The 15727-nt window shown below is 51.6% G+C and overlaps 1 protein-coding gene across 4 annotated transcripts in view; it reads left to right on the forward strand.

The window, feature by feature from the left end:
• The window catches only part of HLCS (holocarboxylase synthetase), a 319509-nt gene extending 303782 nt beyond the window's left edge, over positions 1-15727 (forward strand). For 3 of the 4 annotated variants that reach the window (XM_075542309.1, XM_075542308.1, XM_075542305.1), the window contains 5 exons: positions 2447-2514; positions 4143-4303; positions 7756-7870; positions 9248-9461; positions 12481-15727. In XM_075542309.1, coding sequence (XP_075398424.1) covers positions 2447-2514; positions 4143-4303; positions 7756-7870; positions 9248-9461; positions 12481-12652 — 730 coding nt within the window. In that variant the 3' untranslated portion in view covers positions 12653-15727. The remainder of the gene's footprint in view (positions 1-2446; positions 2515-4142; positions 4304-7755; positions 7871-9247; positions 9462-12480) is intronic. The other variant, XM_075542307.1, reaches the window with a different exon arrangement.

Raw genomic sequence — 15727 nt, forward strand, 5'->3', positions numbered from 1 at the left:
CAACCTTTGCCAGCGAGGAACGAAAATATACAACCAGGGAGGCAAGGATCCAGTCAACCCTCCTTTTTCTTCCCCCTCCTTCCTTTTTTGAGGACATCGTCCACGAACGATGGCAATGCATTTACGGTTTCTCCTTTCTGCTCAGGCAGCTCAAGCGGCTCCATTCACAGAAAGAAACACACCCACCGTCGCTCCAAGTCCATAAATGCGTCTTTGTTGACCGGGAGCCCTGTGGTTTGGCCCCCAGAGTTATCTCAGATAGCACAAATAAATCTGCCGGCCTCCAGTTGTCTCCAAGCAAGCATTACCTCCTTCCCCACGCTGTCTCCCTCCTTGAGAATTTCCTCTTGGCCTTCGGCAGCACAGACTCCATCCAGTCTTCTCATTACCATGCCCTGTTAACTGCTGCCAAGCCCTAGCCGTTTAGTGCATATGTTCCCTTAATCAGTCCTCTTTGTTCTAGAAGTCTGCGTTTGCTTTCCGAATGGACCTTTTCCGAGCCGCCCCTCCCCTTCCCCTCTGCAGCTCCACCGCCTCCCCTCGCTGGCTGCAGCAGAGCTGGCTGCTGTCGGCGTGTTTCTTTAGGGGGCATCCTCCACTCTTGGCTGCCAGGAACAGAGAGAGCGAGCCCAGCAATCTGCCCACAACATGCCAAATCGTCTCCCTCCCTGACAAGTTTGCCCGCCGTCCCCACCAGAGACCCTGAAGCCTTCCAAGTCCAGGGGAAGGGGCTGCTGGGCCCTTCTCGAGGCAGAGGTTCCTGGAAGACAATGTCAGCTCCCCTCACAAAGAGTCCTTCTTAGGAGTTTCTGCCCGTCCCAGTGCAGGAGAAGGCCGCTTTATGCGTCAAGCCCAGCAATGTATAGGCACTCAATGAGTTATTCATGGGGGCCAAGAGAAATGCTTCTGGAGCTGTATTTCATGTGAGGTGGAAGTGGCGCTGGCACCGCGGCCCCGGAGAATGCCCGGGCTTGTTCCAGCCAGTGTGAGGGAGCAGCTGCCAGCCGGCCAGCCGAGAAGCTGCCTACCCCGGGCGCAGGGCGCGTCCTTTGGGGTCCCAGGGGCTCCTCCGAGTATGGGGCCTCATGGCCGATGCGAGGGAGACATGATGTGTTGTTTTTCTCTGCTTCTAAATAGTCTCCCTCTCTTCCTGAGGCCCCACTCTTGGTACAGTGCTGCTCACCTCCTTCAGGCCGGATCGGAGCTGGGTTATTCTTCAGAACCTTTCTAAGCACGGGGACTGTCGTTGCTTCTGCTCACAGCCAGTGCCCTCACGTCCTCGGCCCTCCCTTTCCCTCTCCCCCGCTCCCTGCCCCCAATAGTAATAGTAGCGATCGTACATTGTTTCTCAGAAGCCCTCCAAGGAGCCTGGTGATGCAGTGGTTACACGTTGGGGAGAGACCCACATGGTCAGCATTTCAAAAACCAGCAGCTCCTTGGGGAAAAGACTGGGCTTTCTACACGCACAGGTCAGGGGTCGGGTGGGGGGTCGCTGTGAGTCTGCAGCGACTCGGTGACAGCGAGAGGAGAGGCCCTGCACGCTGCACACAGGCGTGGCATTCCCAGCAGGATGGGCTCACCAGCTTAACCGTTTCCCTTTAGTAAATGACCGCCCCAACCTCACCTGCTCCGTACAAGAAAAATGGCCCCAGCCCAGAGGCAGCTGTGGAACTTGGAGGGTGGTTTCCCCCCACCCCACTTTCTTTCTTAACTTTGTTTAAAAAAAAAAAATTAAAAGCTAACGTTGAGTCACTCGGTGGAGATGCAGTGTGCTTTTCTGCCTATCCCCCAAAGGGAAGTTTGTATTCTTCTCAGTGAGACCATTTCAAATGCAGAATCCAAACCTAAAATAATCCAGGGTTCTCCCGAGTTCTCAGAGGTGTAGATTTATTTACTATAGTTAAAACATAATTAGTTCTCAGGGGATGGTGTATCTTTTAAACGGCTTTATTGCCACCATATTGGCTTTCTAAATAATCAGAAACTGCTGTTATGATTATAGGCCTGTGTTGGGACAGCAACACACTGTAAGTAGAAACAAATGTCAGGAATTGCCAGTTGTCACTTGAAGGGGGGACAGCACACTGGCGGGGGGTAGAAGAACCTGATGGAATATTCTGAGGAAACACAATCTAACCAAGTCTTCAATAAGCGAAGAGGCGAGGCAGATGCCTCTATCCCTCCCACACACACTCCGTTTTGGATATTAAACGGCACCGTTTCGATTCCTCTCCAGTCTCGCCCTGCAGCGGCAGCAGCAGCGCTGCAGTGTGGGTGGGGGTAAGAGCCCTCCTGGATTTACATTCCCACAGGTTCTCCACCAGGGTGGAGCTGAGCCTTTATCACACATTCACCAACAAGTGTAAACTGTGCCCCTCTTGCTGTGTCCACCACCCGCTCTCAGATTCCCCTGTTCTGGCTCACCAGTCTTTCCCACCGTTTGCAGGTTGATGTTTAAGACGCCGCAGGAAATGGGCTTAATAGCGATCGCAGTCCAGCAGACGCAAGGCCAAGGTCAGTGGGGACTTTTGTTATTGTTGCCATGGGTTTTCTGTGTAGAAATCTGTTCGGGTCGTCGGAGCGTCCATTGTGTATGCTGATGCTGGGATAGCAGGGTGCGAACATTGCTTTCTGTTTCCGTACCCCTCCTAAAGTGGAACTAGAAGGAGGAGCAGTCCGAAGAATGCGCGTGTTCTCCTCCAACCGGATCATGTGTTCATCGCCGGGTGCTTGCTTATGGGTTACCTACGCTTACCTACGTCTTGTAAATGCTCCTTTGGGGCACATTCCAGGCTCTGAAGTTTGTGAATCACAGCTGTGGTATTAGGAAAACAGAGCCTGTCTAGTCACTTCTGAACCATGGCAATCCCATGTGTGTCATGGACATGCTTCTTTCCCTGCGGTTCTCGGTGCTGCCTTCTGATGGCACAGTGTAGTAGACAGCCAAGATGACTTAAGTGTCCTATCATTCCCAAACTACCCCTGCGGGTGCTGGAATTCACATGTAGTAAGCACTCAGAGGAGAGTCCCTGGGTGCCACTCACGGTTAAGGGACTTGACTGCTAACCACTTGGCAGTTCACATGTACACAGAGGGAAGTTCTCCTAAGAAAAGTCTGACTATCTGCTTTCTAAAACCATCAGGAATTGACTCAAAGGTAACTGGTGTGACTTGAGGTTTGGGCTGGTCACTCAGTCAGGGTCTCCTCAGAAGTGGCCACAGGGAAGCAGAACGGCACTGAGAGCTTCCACTGTCTGCTGGTCCTTGAATGCAAGCGCCTGCATCCTCGCAGAACCCACTTGGTGGGCGGGCTCCTTGCTCAGTGGCCTGTGCGGAGGCAGACAGTGGATGGATGCGCAGAGGCACTTGGCAGGACTCTGCAGGGCGGGTGACAACAGGCTGAAACACTTTTGCAGCTCTCAGGGCTCTCATGGCTTTCTCAGAAGCGGGTAAAGAAACACAGACCCTCCAGGTTTCCAGTTCTTTCTCTCACATGTCTTCTGAACATAGCTCCAAAATAAGGGAAAGGAATGTCATTTTATCAAATCCGTAGAGCTCAATATGCTGGATTAGAAAGAACGATGAATTATAGATAGAAGCTCTTTAATTAGTTATGCTCTCATTTATTCCCTATACCCCTCCCCCTTTTACTTTCTTTTAAAAATAGCAACTCAGAGAGTTAATACCAGGCATCACTTTTTGGGGGATGGAGAGGGTTATAGTTTCTTGTTAACTATAACACGCACCATATAATTCACCTGTTTTAAGCACTAATATGTACATTCAAGAGTTGTACACCCAGCCCCATCCAAAGAACGACATCTAAAAAGTAACTTGATTCTGTCTAGACTCAAGCTAGTTCCTCCAGTGCCTCCTTTTCTTTCTTTCTTTTTTGCGCATATTACCATATGTTGAAAATCGAAACTGAGAGTGGCGTTGAAACACTAAGATTTTGAGTCATCAAAGCATAAGTAATTTGCTCACAGAGGCAGAAAATTATACTAATTATTGGAAACTTTCTGAGCTGCAAAGCTTCAGATCTTTAAAAGCTTTTCTCCCATATTGCGTTAACCATGGAATGTCCGGGTCTGTTTGAGCGCAATGGCTCCAAGGCCCTGGTCACACTTTGGCTTGTTTTCCAGGCCGGGGAAGAAACGCCTGGCTGAGCCCTGTGGGATGTGCTATCTCGACGCTGCTTGTCTCCATCCCACTGAAGTCCCAGCTGGGGCAGCGGATCCCCTTTGTGCAGCATCTGATGTCCGTGGCGGTCGTAGAGGCCGTGAGGTCCCTTCCTGGCTATGAGGTACGTTCAGCCCCGCACACGGGCAGGTCCACACCATGTGTACAGGGCGCGGTTTGTTTCTGTTTGTAGCGTTTGTTTTCACAATTGGTGACTGCTGAGCCCTCGCCCACACTGCCTGGCTGGTAGGGAGGGCTCCTGGGGTTTTTAAAGCTCCGCTGGGTTTTATTGCAGCTTCAGGCTGGCTTGCCAGAAAACTTATTCCCCAGAATTCCCTTCCCATCCAGTTTGTCGGATTTCTCCAATGTCCTCGGAAGGGCAGGCCTCCGACCTCCCCTCTGCCCCCCTCCCACCTTACTGAAAGCGCTCTGGGTCTAGATGAGAGCTTTTTGTGTTTTCTGGGTAAAGGGGGCCGGGGAGCTTAGTTTAGTGTAGCTTAGTTTAGCTTCAGTTTAGTTTATGGACTTTTAAAACCTGCTCATTTCCTCCCTCCGCTTACTCCCATCTGTTCTCATGAGTGTGTCTCTGAGCCTCACAGACAAGTCACATGCTGCTTGGCTGCGAACTGAGCAGTCGGTGGTGCTGTGCACACTCCCCAGCACCGCGGACAAAAAGCGTGGGGCCTCCGGCGGTAAGATTGTTGTTAGTTGCTGTTGCGTTGACTCTGGTTCATAGCAAACCCTGTGCACAGAGGATTGTCAAGACCGTGACCTTTCAGAAACGGATTGGCAGGCCTGCCCTCTGAAGCACCGCTGGGTGGATTCCAACCGCCCACCTTTGGCACAGAGCCAAGTGTGCCACCCAGGAACTCCCCACAGAAACCCTGAGGCGCCGACGCAGAGGCACAGTCAAGGTTCATTCACAGCAAAGGTTTCGTTTGTCTGCAGTTGACTCAGCTCCACAGCGAGGTTCCTCTGAGACCGTCCCCTTGCCCCCAGCTGTAAAGACAGATGTTCATTGTAATTGCCCGGCATTTTGGCACTACATTACTAGGAAGACAAGGAAAGGGTGCTTTTGGTCTTTTCTCCCATTCCTGGGCTTTTCTCCACACCCTTCTCAATTTCCCAGGATGAATTGCTTATGGCTTAGAAAGGCATTTCATCTGACTGCTTACAGCTCTTCTCCTTGGGCAATGATTCTCAGTCTTCCTTATGTCACAGCCCTTTAATTCAGTTCTTCATGCTGTGGTGACCCCCAACTCGAAAATTGCTTTCATTGCTACTCCATAACTTTAATGTTGCTACTGTTATGAATCGTCATGTAAATATCTGATATGTGGGATGCATTTTCTTTTCTTTTTTTTCGACGGGGGGGGGGGAATGCATATTCATTGTTCCAAATTGAACATAATTAAAGCATAGTGATTAATCACAAAACAGCAAGTACTTATATATTGTGAAATATTATGTGTTTTCTGATGGTCTTAGGCAACCCGTGTGAAAGGTTCCTTCGACCCCCAAAGTGGTCTCGACCTACAGGTTGGGAACCGCTGTGTTAGCCTAGGTATGTATGTGTATAGGTAGACAGACTGATAGATGGTTGATTGATTCCTCACACAAGATGTCATGAGCGTGATTCCCAAGTGAGGGTTTGGAGATCCCATATCTGGCATCCAGTTGTGACAACCAAAAACGGCTCCAGACATTGCCAGCTGTCTGAGGGGGAGCAACACCCTCCCTACCTGGAAAACCCCATTCTAGAAAGAAGAGCACTCCTTGTCAGCAGGGGGTCAGAGCAGTTGCCCACATGTTATTTGTGCTCAGCCCAGTGCTCTGCTAGGGCAGGCAAGGTTCTGGCCAACAGAAAGCGCCTCTGGCTCAAAAACCAAACTCACTGCCGTTGAGTCTATTCTAACCCCTAGCAAGCTGAGGTTAAAAGAGGTGGGGTGCTGCAGGAGGAGAGAAAGGGGGTGTCCTAGAAACAAAAGGCCCCACACCAGTTGCCTCTGACTCATGGCAAGCCGTGTGCGTCAGAGTAGAACGTGGCTCCCCGGGTTTGCAGAGCCACATCCCCAGACCTTTCTTCGGACGTGTCTGTGCGTGTATTTGAACCTCCAGCCTTTGAGTTAGCAGCTGAGCACATTAACCATGCGCACCATCGAGGGACCCTATAGGTCCTGTAGCCTAGCACTGAGCAGGGGAGCTTGAGGTGTGGAGTCTGGGTTAGAATCCAGCCCTGCCACTTGCAAACGCTGCGACCTCAAGCAAGCCACACGATCTCATGAAGCGGCCATCTCTTTCCCCCCTTGAATGGGGTGACACGGGTACAAAGTATACATCCAACCGAAACCCACAGCCCCTGAGCCGATTTTGACTCTTCGGGACCCTAGCCAGCATTTCCGAGGCTGTCAGTCTTTACAGGAGCAGACAGAATCATTGTTCTCCTGTGGAAGACGAGTGGATTTGAACTGCCCACCTTATATTTCCTAGTCCAATGCTTAAGTAACAGCTAGACTAATAGTGTATAATAGACCGATGCTGAGAACGGGGCAGGGGTGGGGCAGTGGTAGCAATCACACACACACACGAGACCTGGGTTCGATTCCCAGCCAGTGCACCTCATGCACAGCCACCACCCATCTGTCAGTGTTGTGCTGCACAGAGGGTTCAGAGAAGCTTTCCAACTAAGACGGATGTGGAAGAAAGCTGTCGGCCAATGAAAGCCCTATGGCTTGCAACAGAGGCATCTTGTTCTGGAGTGAATGGATCTCCAGGAAGTGGGGGCCGACTGTCCAGAAGCAGCGTAGCCTGAGAAGCGAGGCCTGCTGCATGGCACTTGATGGTTATCCACTCCCCTTTGCACGCGCTCTCTCTCTGCCTTAACCTGGTCTCTCTCTTCCAGTCTCATGTCCTCAGACTGGCCCACACATGGTCCCACTGGATACATGACAGCACCACGTCCAGGAGGCCCACACTTCTGGGGCCCACTCAGTGTAACCATCCCAACTTGTGTATCCCACCTTAGGAGGCACAGGGGAGAGGAGGGGAGCCCGTGGCAGTGTCCATCCTGGGTCCCCTCCATCGAGGCTAGCCCAGGCCACACCCTTCAGGATGGAGCGGCCTGGGTGATGAATGCCTAATGTGTGCCTGATTCCTTTCAGACCCCTTTATTGTGGCACGGCCAGCTCATTTTCGTTTAGGGTGGGCATTCAGTGGAGCCAACCCCCTCTGTCCCTAATCTTCGTGCCTGTGAGTGACAGCTTCTTGTGATGCTTGTTGATACCGAGATGATGAACACTGTTGACAAGATGAGCGTCAACAGTGAAGGGGGTGAGACCAGGGGACAGCTGTGGGGTATGTCATCTAATCTCTAGGTACCGCTTCTTGGAGCCCCACGTGGTTCTTGGACACTGGAGTGACTCAAAGAAGAGATTCACATTCTAGAAAAGAGGAGGACATGGCCTTCTGTTTCCTTCGTTTCACGAGTGTTGGGCTCAGTTCCTCTTCAGCCCGATGGCCTCCTGTGGCCCCTTTGTGTCCCGTGATTCCTCGATTAAAGTGCCGATCTTTCTTCAGGATATCAACTTACGCGTGAAGTGGCCCAACGATATTTACTACAGTGACCTCATGAAGCTCGGTGGAGTGCTGGTTAACTCGACGCTTATGGGAGAAACCTTTTTCATACTGATTGGTAAGTGTGAGCAGGTCGGGTGGTGACGTGTGTGGCTGGTAACCGGACCATCCGTATGCTAACAGCGTCCGTGCAGGACCGATGTGGCCGTCAGCTTCTGCAGAGCCTGCTGGCTTTGAGACCCTGGCGACAGTTACACTCTGTCTCGTGGGGTGGCACTGAGCAGGCATCTGCCCAACAGCCATAGGTTTTTGATGGGTAACTTTTTAAAAGACTTTCTGCCTGCATTTTTCAGATTAGCCGTCTTCTTCCCCCCCTCCCACCACCACCCCCCCACTAACGAGGACAATGGCTCCTATGTAGCCCATGTTGCAGAAAGGACAGCGGCAGAATTCTTGCCCTCCACACTGGAGACACAGGATCCAACCCGGCCAGTGTACCTCATGCCAGTCCACCACCTGTCTGTCAGTGGACGCTTGTGTGTCTCTGTGATGCTGAACACGTGTCAGTGGAGTTGACAGACTAGGAAGTGAAGACTGGTGGCCAACGTCGGGACATCAGTCTGAAAACCCAGTGTATCACCACAGCCCCGCCCCACTGTGCGTGGAGTCCCTCGAGTTCAGGCATGGGGCCACGGGAGCACACTGCAGCATGGGGTGGGGGGCGGGGGCCGGACAATCGTATGAGAGCCATTTTCTCTGAGCCTCGTAGTTTCAGATCACAGTGCGTATACCAACAAGGCTAGATCATTTGGGAGTGATTTGGGAGGTTTAGGGTCCTAACTACCACCAAGCATTTGGTATCATACCAGACAAGCATTTTCTGAAACCTCTCCACACTCTAGTTTCTAGGTACATTGAAAAGTATGAAAATAATTAATTTAAGGTACTCTTTTTTTTCATAACAGTGGGTGAGCAGGTGGTGTAATGGGTTACGCATTGGTCTGCTCACCACAAGGTTAGCAGTTCAAGACCACCTGTCACTGTGAGGGGGGAAAAGGATGAGGCCTTACAGTCTTAGAAACCCAGAGGAGCAGTTTCACCCTGCCTATAAGGCCGCCCCGGGAATCTCACCAGTTTCCCGCATGGAAGATGAGAACCTACTACTGACCACCACTGCCCTGTGCCCCATTAATAAGAACAAGGGCCTTCAAGTCAGGTCATACTCTTGGCGGCCCATTTATTAACATCTGACGGATTAACTGCATCCAGCGTGGCATTCTCTCCTTCCAAATGCTTGTTTGCAGTGATGTGGGTGGTGAGCAAGTGGCACCGTGGAAGGATGCAAAGAAGGATCAGGGTTACCCGGAGTCCCGGAGTACATTTGGGGACACTGGAGGAAACGTAAAACATGAGCTTTCTCTGGGCGATAGAGGGGGATGTGTGAAATCAGCAGGATGCTGCACAGTGTGTCTCAGGTGGGTCTGTTTCTGCCCAGGTTGTGGGGTGAATGTGACCAATAGTAACCCCACCATCTGCATCAATGATCTCATCATGGACCACAACAAGCAACATGGGACAGACCTGAAGCCACTGAGAGCTGACCTTCTCGTCGCCAGAGCTGTAACCCAGATGGAGAAGTTGATCAACACCTTTCAGGACAAAGGGCCCAATGGCGTGCTTCCCTTGTATTATAAATACTGGGTGCACAGGTTAGTGCTTGCTCATCTTCAGTCTTTTCACATCCCTTTTTCCGTCCGTAGCTCAGTGCGTTAGATTGGATCCACCAGAGAGACAAAACCAGGGACGCGTGTATGTGTTGTATGTGTATAGGAAGAGATTTACATCAAGAAATGGCTGGCACAGTTGTAGACGTAGGTAAGTCCAGTCCGGTTCAAGTCAGGGTAGTTCACTGGCCACGTGTGGGCTTGGCAGGCAACACAACAGGAGATCAAGGTACCTCATCAGGATGTCGAAGCAGAGACAGCAAGGGGGCACAGGCTGGGGGAGGCAGAGGTTTGAGGTCAGCCAATTGAATCCACCGTCTGTTGACAGCCCGTAGCGTCAGCCACTGACGCAGGAGCTTGAGAGGCCAGATGCAAGATCCAGCTCCAGCAGAAGGCAAAGGGATAAAAAGGAGGTGACTCTCCTTGGTCTCTGCCTCGTGTACAATAAGGCTTGTAGTGCCCAGGGGAAGTCATCAGACGGACACAATCAAGGTTGAGCTCCACCCTACCCTTACCCAGCAGTGTCTAATTAACATAATCCCGAACCATTACGCTCAGTATCTTCCAGTGAGATGGTAAGCATCAGTCTGAACGACTCATTCATACCTTTAGAGTATAGATTCCTGGGTGACACACATGGTGTGTTTGAGGCTACTTACTAACCCAACGTCTGCCCGAGGAGCCACAGAGGAAAGTCCTGGCAATCTGTGTCCATAAAGATTACAGCCAGAAAAACCCAGTTGAGCAGTTTTTACACAGGGAGCCAGCGAATTGGAACTGACTCGACATCAAGTTGTGTTTGGGAGATTATAATGGGGACACTGGGGAGACACTACTTCAACCAAGTTTATATCTCCAGAACATCAGCTAGTTAGCATCATGGGCTCCAATTGGGGTGTAATTGGAAAGACCCAGCCTCCACCCCCAGGAGTTTTCCCTCCTCACTTTTAAAATCAGAATCAAGTGGTGAAGAAGCAATCAGAAGCATCCTAATTGTGGGCCACTAGGTACAGCCAGGATGCTCTTTAAAGCGAGGCTGATGAGACTTCATCTCACATACTTTGGACATGTTGTCAGAAGAGACCGGTCCTTGGAGCAAGTCATCCTGCTCGGTAAAGTAGAGGGCAGGGAAGCAGAGGAAGGTCCTCCAAGAGATTGATTGCCACAGAGGCTGCAGCGATGGGCTCACACCTAACAATTGTGCAAAGGGCACAGGACTGGGCCAAGCTTCCTTCTGTCCGTGGGTCGAGATGAGTCGGAACCAACTCAAGGTCACCTGACAACAACCAGGTTACCAGTGGCTCTCGAGATTACCGTATGTCCCCTAGTAGCAGTGCAACAGGCTCACCCGGGAACTTGCTAAAACAAACTCGCCTTTCAGTTGATTCCTACTCATAGCGCCCCTCTAGGACAGTGAAGAACTGCCCCTGTGATTTTCTGAGAATGTAACTCTTTACAAGAGTAGACAGCCTCATCTTTCTCCCAGAACAGCTGGTGTGTTTGAACTGCTGACCTTGCAGTTAGCAGCCCAGCTCACTCATAACCCACTATGCCACCAGGGTTCCTATACGTTTGAAAAGACTATTTGTAGAGTGTTGCAGCACTTAGCACGGCGGTTCTCAACCTTCCTACTGCCGCGAAGTTCCTCATGTGGTGGTGAACCCCCGACCATAAAATTATTTTCGTTGCTACTTCATCACTGTCATTTTGCTACTGTTATGAATTGGGCAACTCCTATGAATGGGTCATTCGACCCCCAAAGGGGTCGCGGCCCACAGGTTGAGAACTGCCTGATTAGCATGCTGCGTGGCACGGAATAGGCTTCCAAACAGTCCAACAAGTAACCACCACATCACCGGGGCCCTCTGGGAACTTGTTAGAAAGGCAGATTCTATAAGAATCCTCATCTCTATGAAGTGAACAGTTGGCAGTTACACTTGCCCCAGAGACAGCTGGGAAGAGAGGCCCGAGCTTCTGCTTCTGAAAGGTGGCAGCCTTGAAAAAGCCCCGCGGAGCAGTGCTTCTCTGTGCACATGCGCTGACTGGAGGCAGGATCGACCGACGGCAGCTAACAGCTGGCTGACAGACAGACTCAGTTAGACACTCAGAGCCAGGGCCCAGCAGTCCCTGTTTAACTGATGCTCCCTAAGGAGTCTGAGGCTCACTCCAGTGCAACTCCAGCTTGCTACCCCAGAAGCTGCCAGTGCATCAGCCAGATTCGAGGCGATGAAGGAGACCTGGCAGTGAAATGCGGGGCTTCGCCCATAATGAGGTCCTGCATGGGCTGGCGAGAGCCATAAAAAACATGGAGGAGACCATTGGGGGAATTTGAACAAGGATGGTAGATTAGATCGTATTGTAATAAGAAGGTGGCGTTTCTTCAGGTTGATAGTGGTGCCTTAGTTTTATAACTGAATGTACTTGTTATCGGGAGATACACGCTGCAGTATTTTTGGATAGACTAGCATGGTCGCCTTATTTTCAGAGGGTCAAGGGGGTTCCAGTATGTGGGAGCAAGAGAGAAATTGGAGATGGCAACGCTTGGTAGTGAATGTAGGTGAAGGGAATAAACGATGCTGCTCTTTCACTTTTTCTCTAGTTTTGAAAGTTTTCACACGCACAGCAAATATCTGGGTTGGGTGTGGGAAGGCTGGCCGGCTGGACCAGTCCATGTAAAGATCTCAGTAAGAAGTGACTTTAACGGTCACATTTGGAGACTGTTCCACAGGTGTCCTATCAGGAGTTGAACTTGCAGTTGAAAAGACCCAACTTTATGAGAAGAGAGGTCACCGTCACCAAGAGAAACCACTCATATAACTCCTTAGTGGGGTTCCATGCCTGCCTTCACCTTGCCGGTGTGTAGCTCTGAACAGGGCTGTTTTCACGGCACCAGCCTCAGCCTGCCCCCGGAGCCCTTGTCTGTATGAGTAATCCCGAAGCTACTTGTGTTATGCTGATCTCTCTGCCTTCTGTTTCAGTGACAGCCCCTGTTCTTCTTTTCCAGTGGTCAGCAAGTCCGTCTGGGCAGCGAGGAGGGACCAGCGGTGTCCATAGTCGGCCTTGATGATTCTGGGTTCCTCCAGGTGCATCGGGCAGGTGGCGAGGTTGTGACTGTGCATCCCGACGGCAACTCCTTCGACATGCTGAAGAACCTCATCCTCCCGAAGCAGCAGTAGGCATGGTGGGGTGGGTGCCACCAAGACCACCACCCACATTCCAGTCCACCTCAGGCACAGCCCGGCAATCCGAAAATGCGATTTGAGAGCTGTTTGCCCCCCTCTGGTTTGTCAGTCCTCGATGTTTTTGTTTCCCCCTCACCTGCTTTTTGTTGAAGGTCGATGTTGTTGTCATTTTATAGGTCTGTGGAAGGAACCAGTGGTGGAGGATTGACAAGTGGGAGACGTAGGGTAGGTGGACCTCCTACCATGGTGGGTGTGAAAACATCTCTCACCAGCCCTGGGACTTGGATCCTGTGTGGAACCTATTCCCAATCATGTGTAGACTAGACCTCCTCCTCAGGGCTGTCTTGGCTGTCATCTTCAAGGAAGCAGATCTCCAGGTCTTTCTTCCACAGCACCAGTGTGGGAGTCTGCACCTTCCCCAGACTCCTATGGCTTGTCCACCCACCACAAGAGAGAGAGAGAGAGAGAGGGAGAGAGATCTTCCTTGGGAATGGCATTGATTGTGTTCCTGGGACTGGAGACCTTATCTTGTGGATGGACTGCTTAAAAATTAAATTAAATTCACAGCCCCTCTCCAGCCAGGTCAGTGGCGAGTTCAATATCCGGTGACTTTGTAAGGACCCAGGGGGCCATTTTCCTGCCAGAGCCTGTGTTGACCCTCAGCAGGGGTGTTCCTTTTCCTGTGAAGGGAGAAGGTCGCCTGGGCGACTGCCTGGTGGTCCTCTGACCCCGTCCCTGTAAATGCTGTGGAGCTGCGTCTCACTGGGCAGGACGCAGTGACACTGCAAAGGAAGTCAGCGACATTAGTTCACGAGCTCGCCTTTCAGATGTTTAAATTTGCTGCCTGGCCTGAAGAAATGGGCTCAAGTTCAAGATCCTGGATGCACTGATGAGTGCCCCCGCACCCCCACCCCCACCCTTGGATGTGTGGGGCAGATGATGTGGCTCCAACAGCTGGAGATAAAGGCTGGTGCTCATGCCACACACAAAGAAGGATTTGGTGTTTCTAAGCCATTTTCAGGCTGACTTTGAAATGTAGCACGTTCTACATGACCATGTGCAAGAAAGCGGCACAGAATCCCCAAATACAGGCGCCCCCACCCCATGTTGCCAAGGAAGAAAATTACATTGATACTTCATACCATCATTAAGAGTGTGTGTGTCTTTTAAAGTCGGTGGAAATCTGATGCACTGGCTCTCACAGAAGAACAAAAGAAAGGAAACCTTTTGATACACATTAGCGCTCTCCAGATGGGCGCCATGCTTTTTCCATGTCTCTTCTATCTCTGTTGAACGGATGAATCACGCGTACTACTCTGCAGTCTTAAAAGGCCAATTTCTGTCCACTTTTCCCGCTTCCTGCCAGTCCCGGCTGAAATCAGTGGAAAGAAATCTTTGAACAGAATCCCCTCTTTGTAAGCCACCCCATCCTTAACCCAGGGCCCTATCCAGCCAGGTTCATTCCAGATACCTGTGGTTTCCAGGAGAGAGCCCGTCTACCTTTAGCCAAGCACAGGCAGCCCCACAGGAAGAACAAAATGAACCGTACCGAGGGAAGCACACTCACCCAATGTGTGTGTTTTTGGAAAGGTCGCCTGAAAAGAATTCTTAATTTTTTGCAAAGAAGAAAGTACCTGCTGGAATTATTTTTCTCCAGCCCCCTCCCCACTTGTGTGTGTCCCCACCCACCCCAGTTTTTTCTTCTTTTGAAATCATCCACTCCCAAATGCCCTAGCGGTCATTCTGAATCCGTGGCAAGTTGAGGTCCGCATCCGCACCACACCCGAAAGACAAAAGGGGCTCAGCCACGAGAGAGCGGCAGTGTGCAGAGTCACGGAGGAGGGGTCTCCCGGCTAGAGTTGCCAGCCTCCATCCGTCCGTCCTCAGACTCCGGCACTGGAGGCGAGTCATCTCCGGGGTACCGCCACCATTACTTTGTGAGGCTCTTTGGGGGGCTGCTCTCCAGTCAGAAAGCCTCTTTTGCAAAGTTTTGCCTTAGAAAACCTGTTAGCATTTCATTTCCTTATGTCGATGGAAACAGTGTGGACATGTCAGAGCAGAGGGGTGCCCCGCGGGGCCCTCCTGCTGCGGGCAGCCCTGGAGGATGTGAATGCCCAGCTGGCTGGAGGGGACAAAACAGACCGGAAGCTGCTGCTGCTCTCTTGAGAAACCGGCTTCTGCCTCACGCGAACCAAAGACTCTTTCAAACGCCGGCTTCGGAGCGAGCAGGGAATTAAAGGCATTTTGCTCCTAGCCCTCAGAGAGAAGCCTTAGACGCCCACCTGTGGCCCACACCCACTGGAAGCTTGAATGTCTTACACAGACCTGTGTCCCCCCCTTTATCCCCCATCTGTACACGTCAATCAATCAACTCAGGATCCCTGTGTGCTTCCGGAACGTGGGATTCTCCCCGATGTGGATGTGCGATGACGTCTTCGGAACTATGTGAAAGGCTAGATATCCCCCGCTTCCCATGGCCTCGCAGGAGCTGCATTTGCCCTGGAGCCTGGCGGCGTCCCCTGAGCGGTCACAGTGTGAAGGGTGTGTGTTCTGTGGGAGACAGTTGGTTGGTTTCTCTGGGGTTTCTTTTGAGAGGCCCAACCTAGGGGTGCATGAGGCCAAGTCCTCAGGCCCAGGATGATGGGGAAAGCCCCCCGCTGCCCTGAAGGACTGCTTCTGCCATCCCCCCAGCCCCCCAATCACAGGCACACATGCATGTGCACACAGCGGCCAGCATGGCCTCCGCACCCGGGAGCCTGGAGACCAGAAGAGGCTGGCTGCCCCCGGCACTTTCGGACAGAAACGGGGGAGGTGTGTTAGCCTTAAACTCTGTCACAGGTCACTCTCAAAAGGCAGAGAAGCTGAGAATCCTTGTTCCTGGGCCACTACTATGCATCTTCGAAGTAAACGGTGTCAGCCTTTGCATTTCTTATTTTCCAGAGGCGCCGCTCTGGAAAGCAATGACCTCCAGCCAGTGCCTTTAACAAGCACGTCTACCAAAATAAATGCGCAGGCTTCCTGTAGGGTTTGCGCTCCTTCCTGTTCCAGTCCCAAGATGCTTTTTTTTTT

Source organism: Tenrec ecaudatus, chromosome 2, assembly GCF_050624435.1.
Source record: "Tenrec ecaudatus isolate mTenEca1 chromosome 2, mTenEca1.hap1, whole genome shotgun sequence".
Classification (NCBI taxonomy): Eukaryota; Metazoa; Chordata; class Mammalia; order Afrosoricida; family Tenrecidae; genus Tenrec; species Tenrec ecaudatus.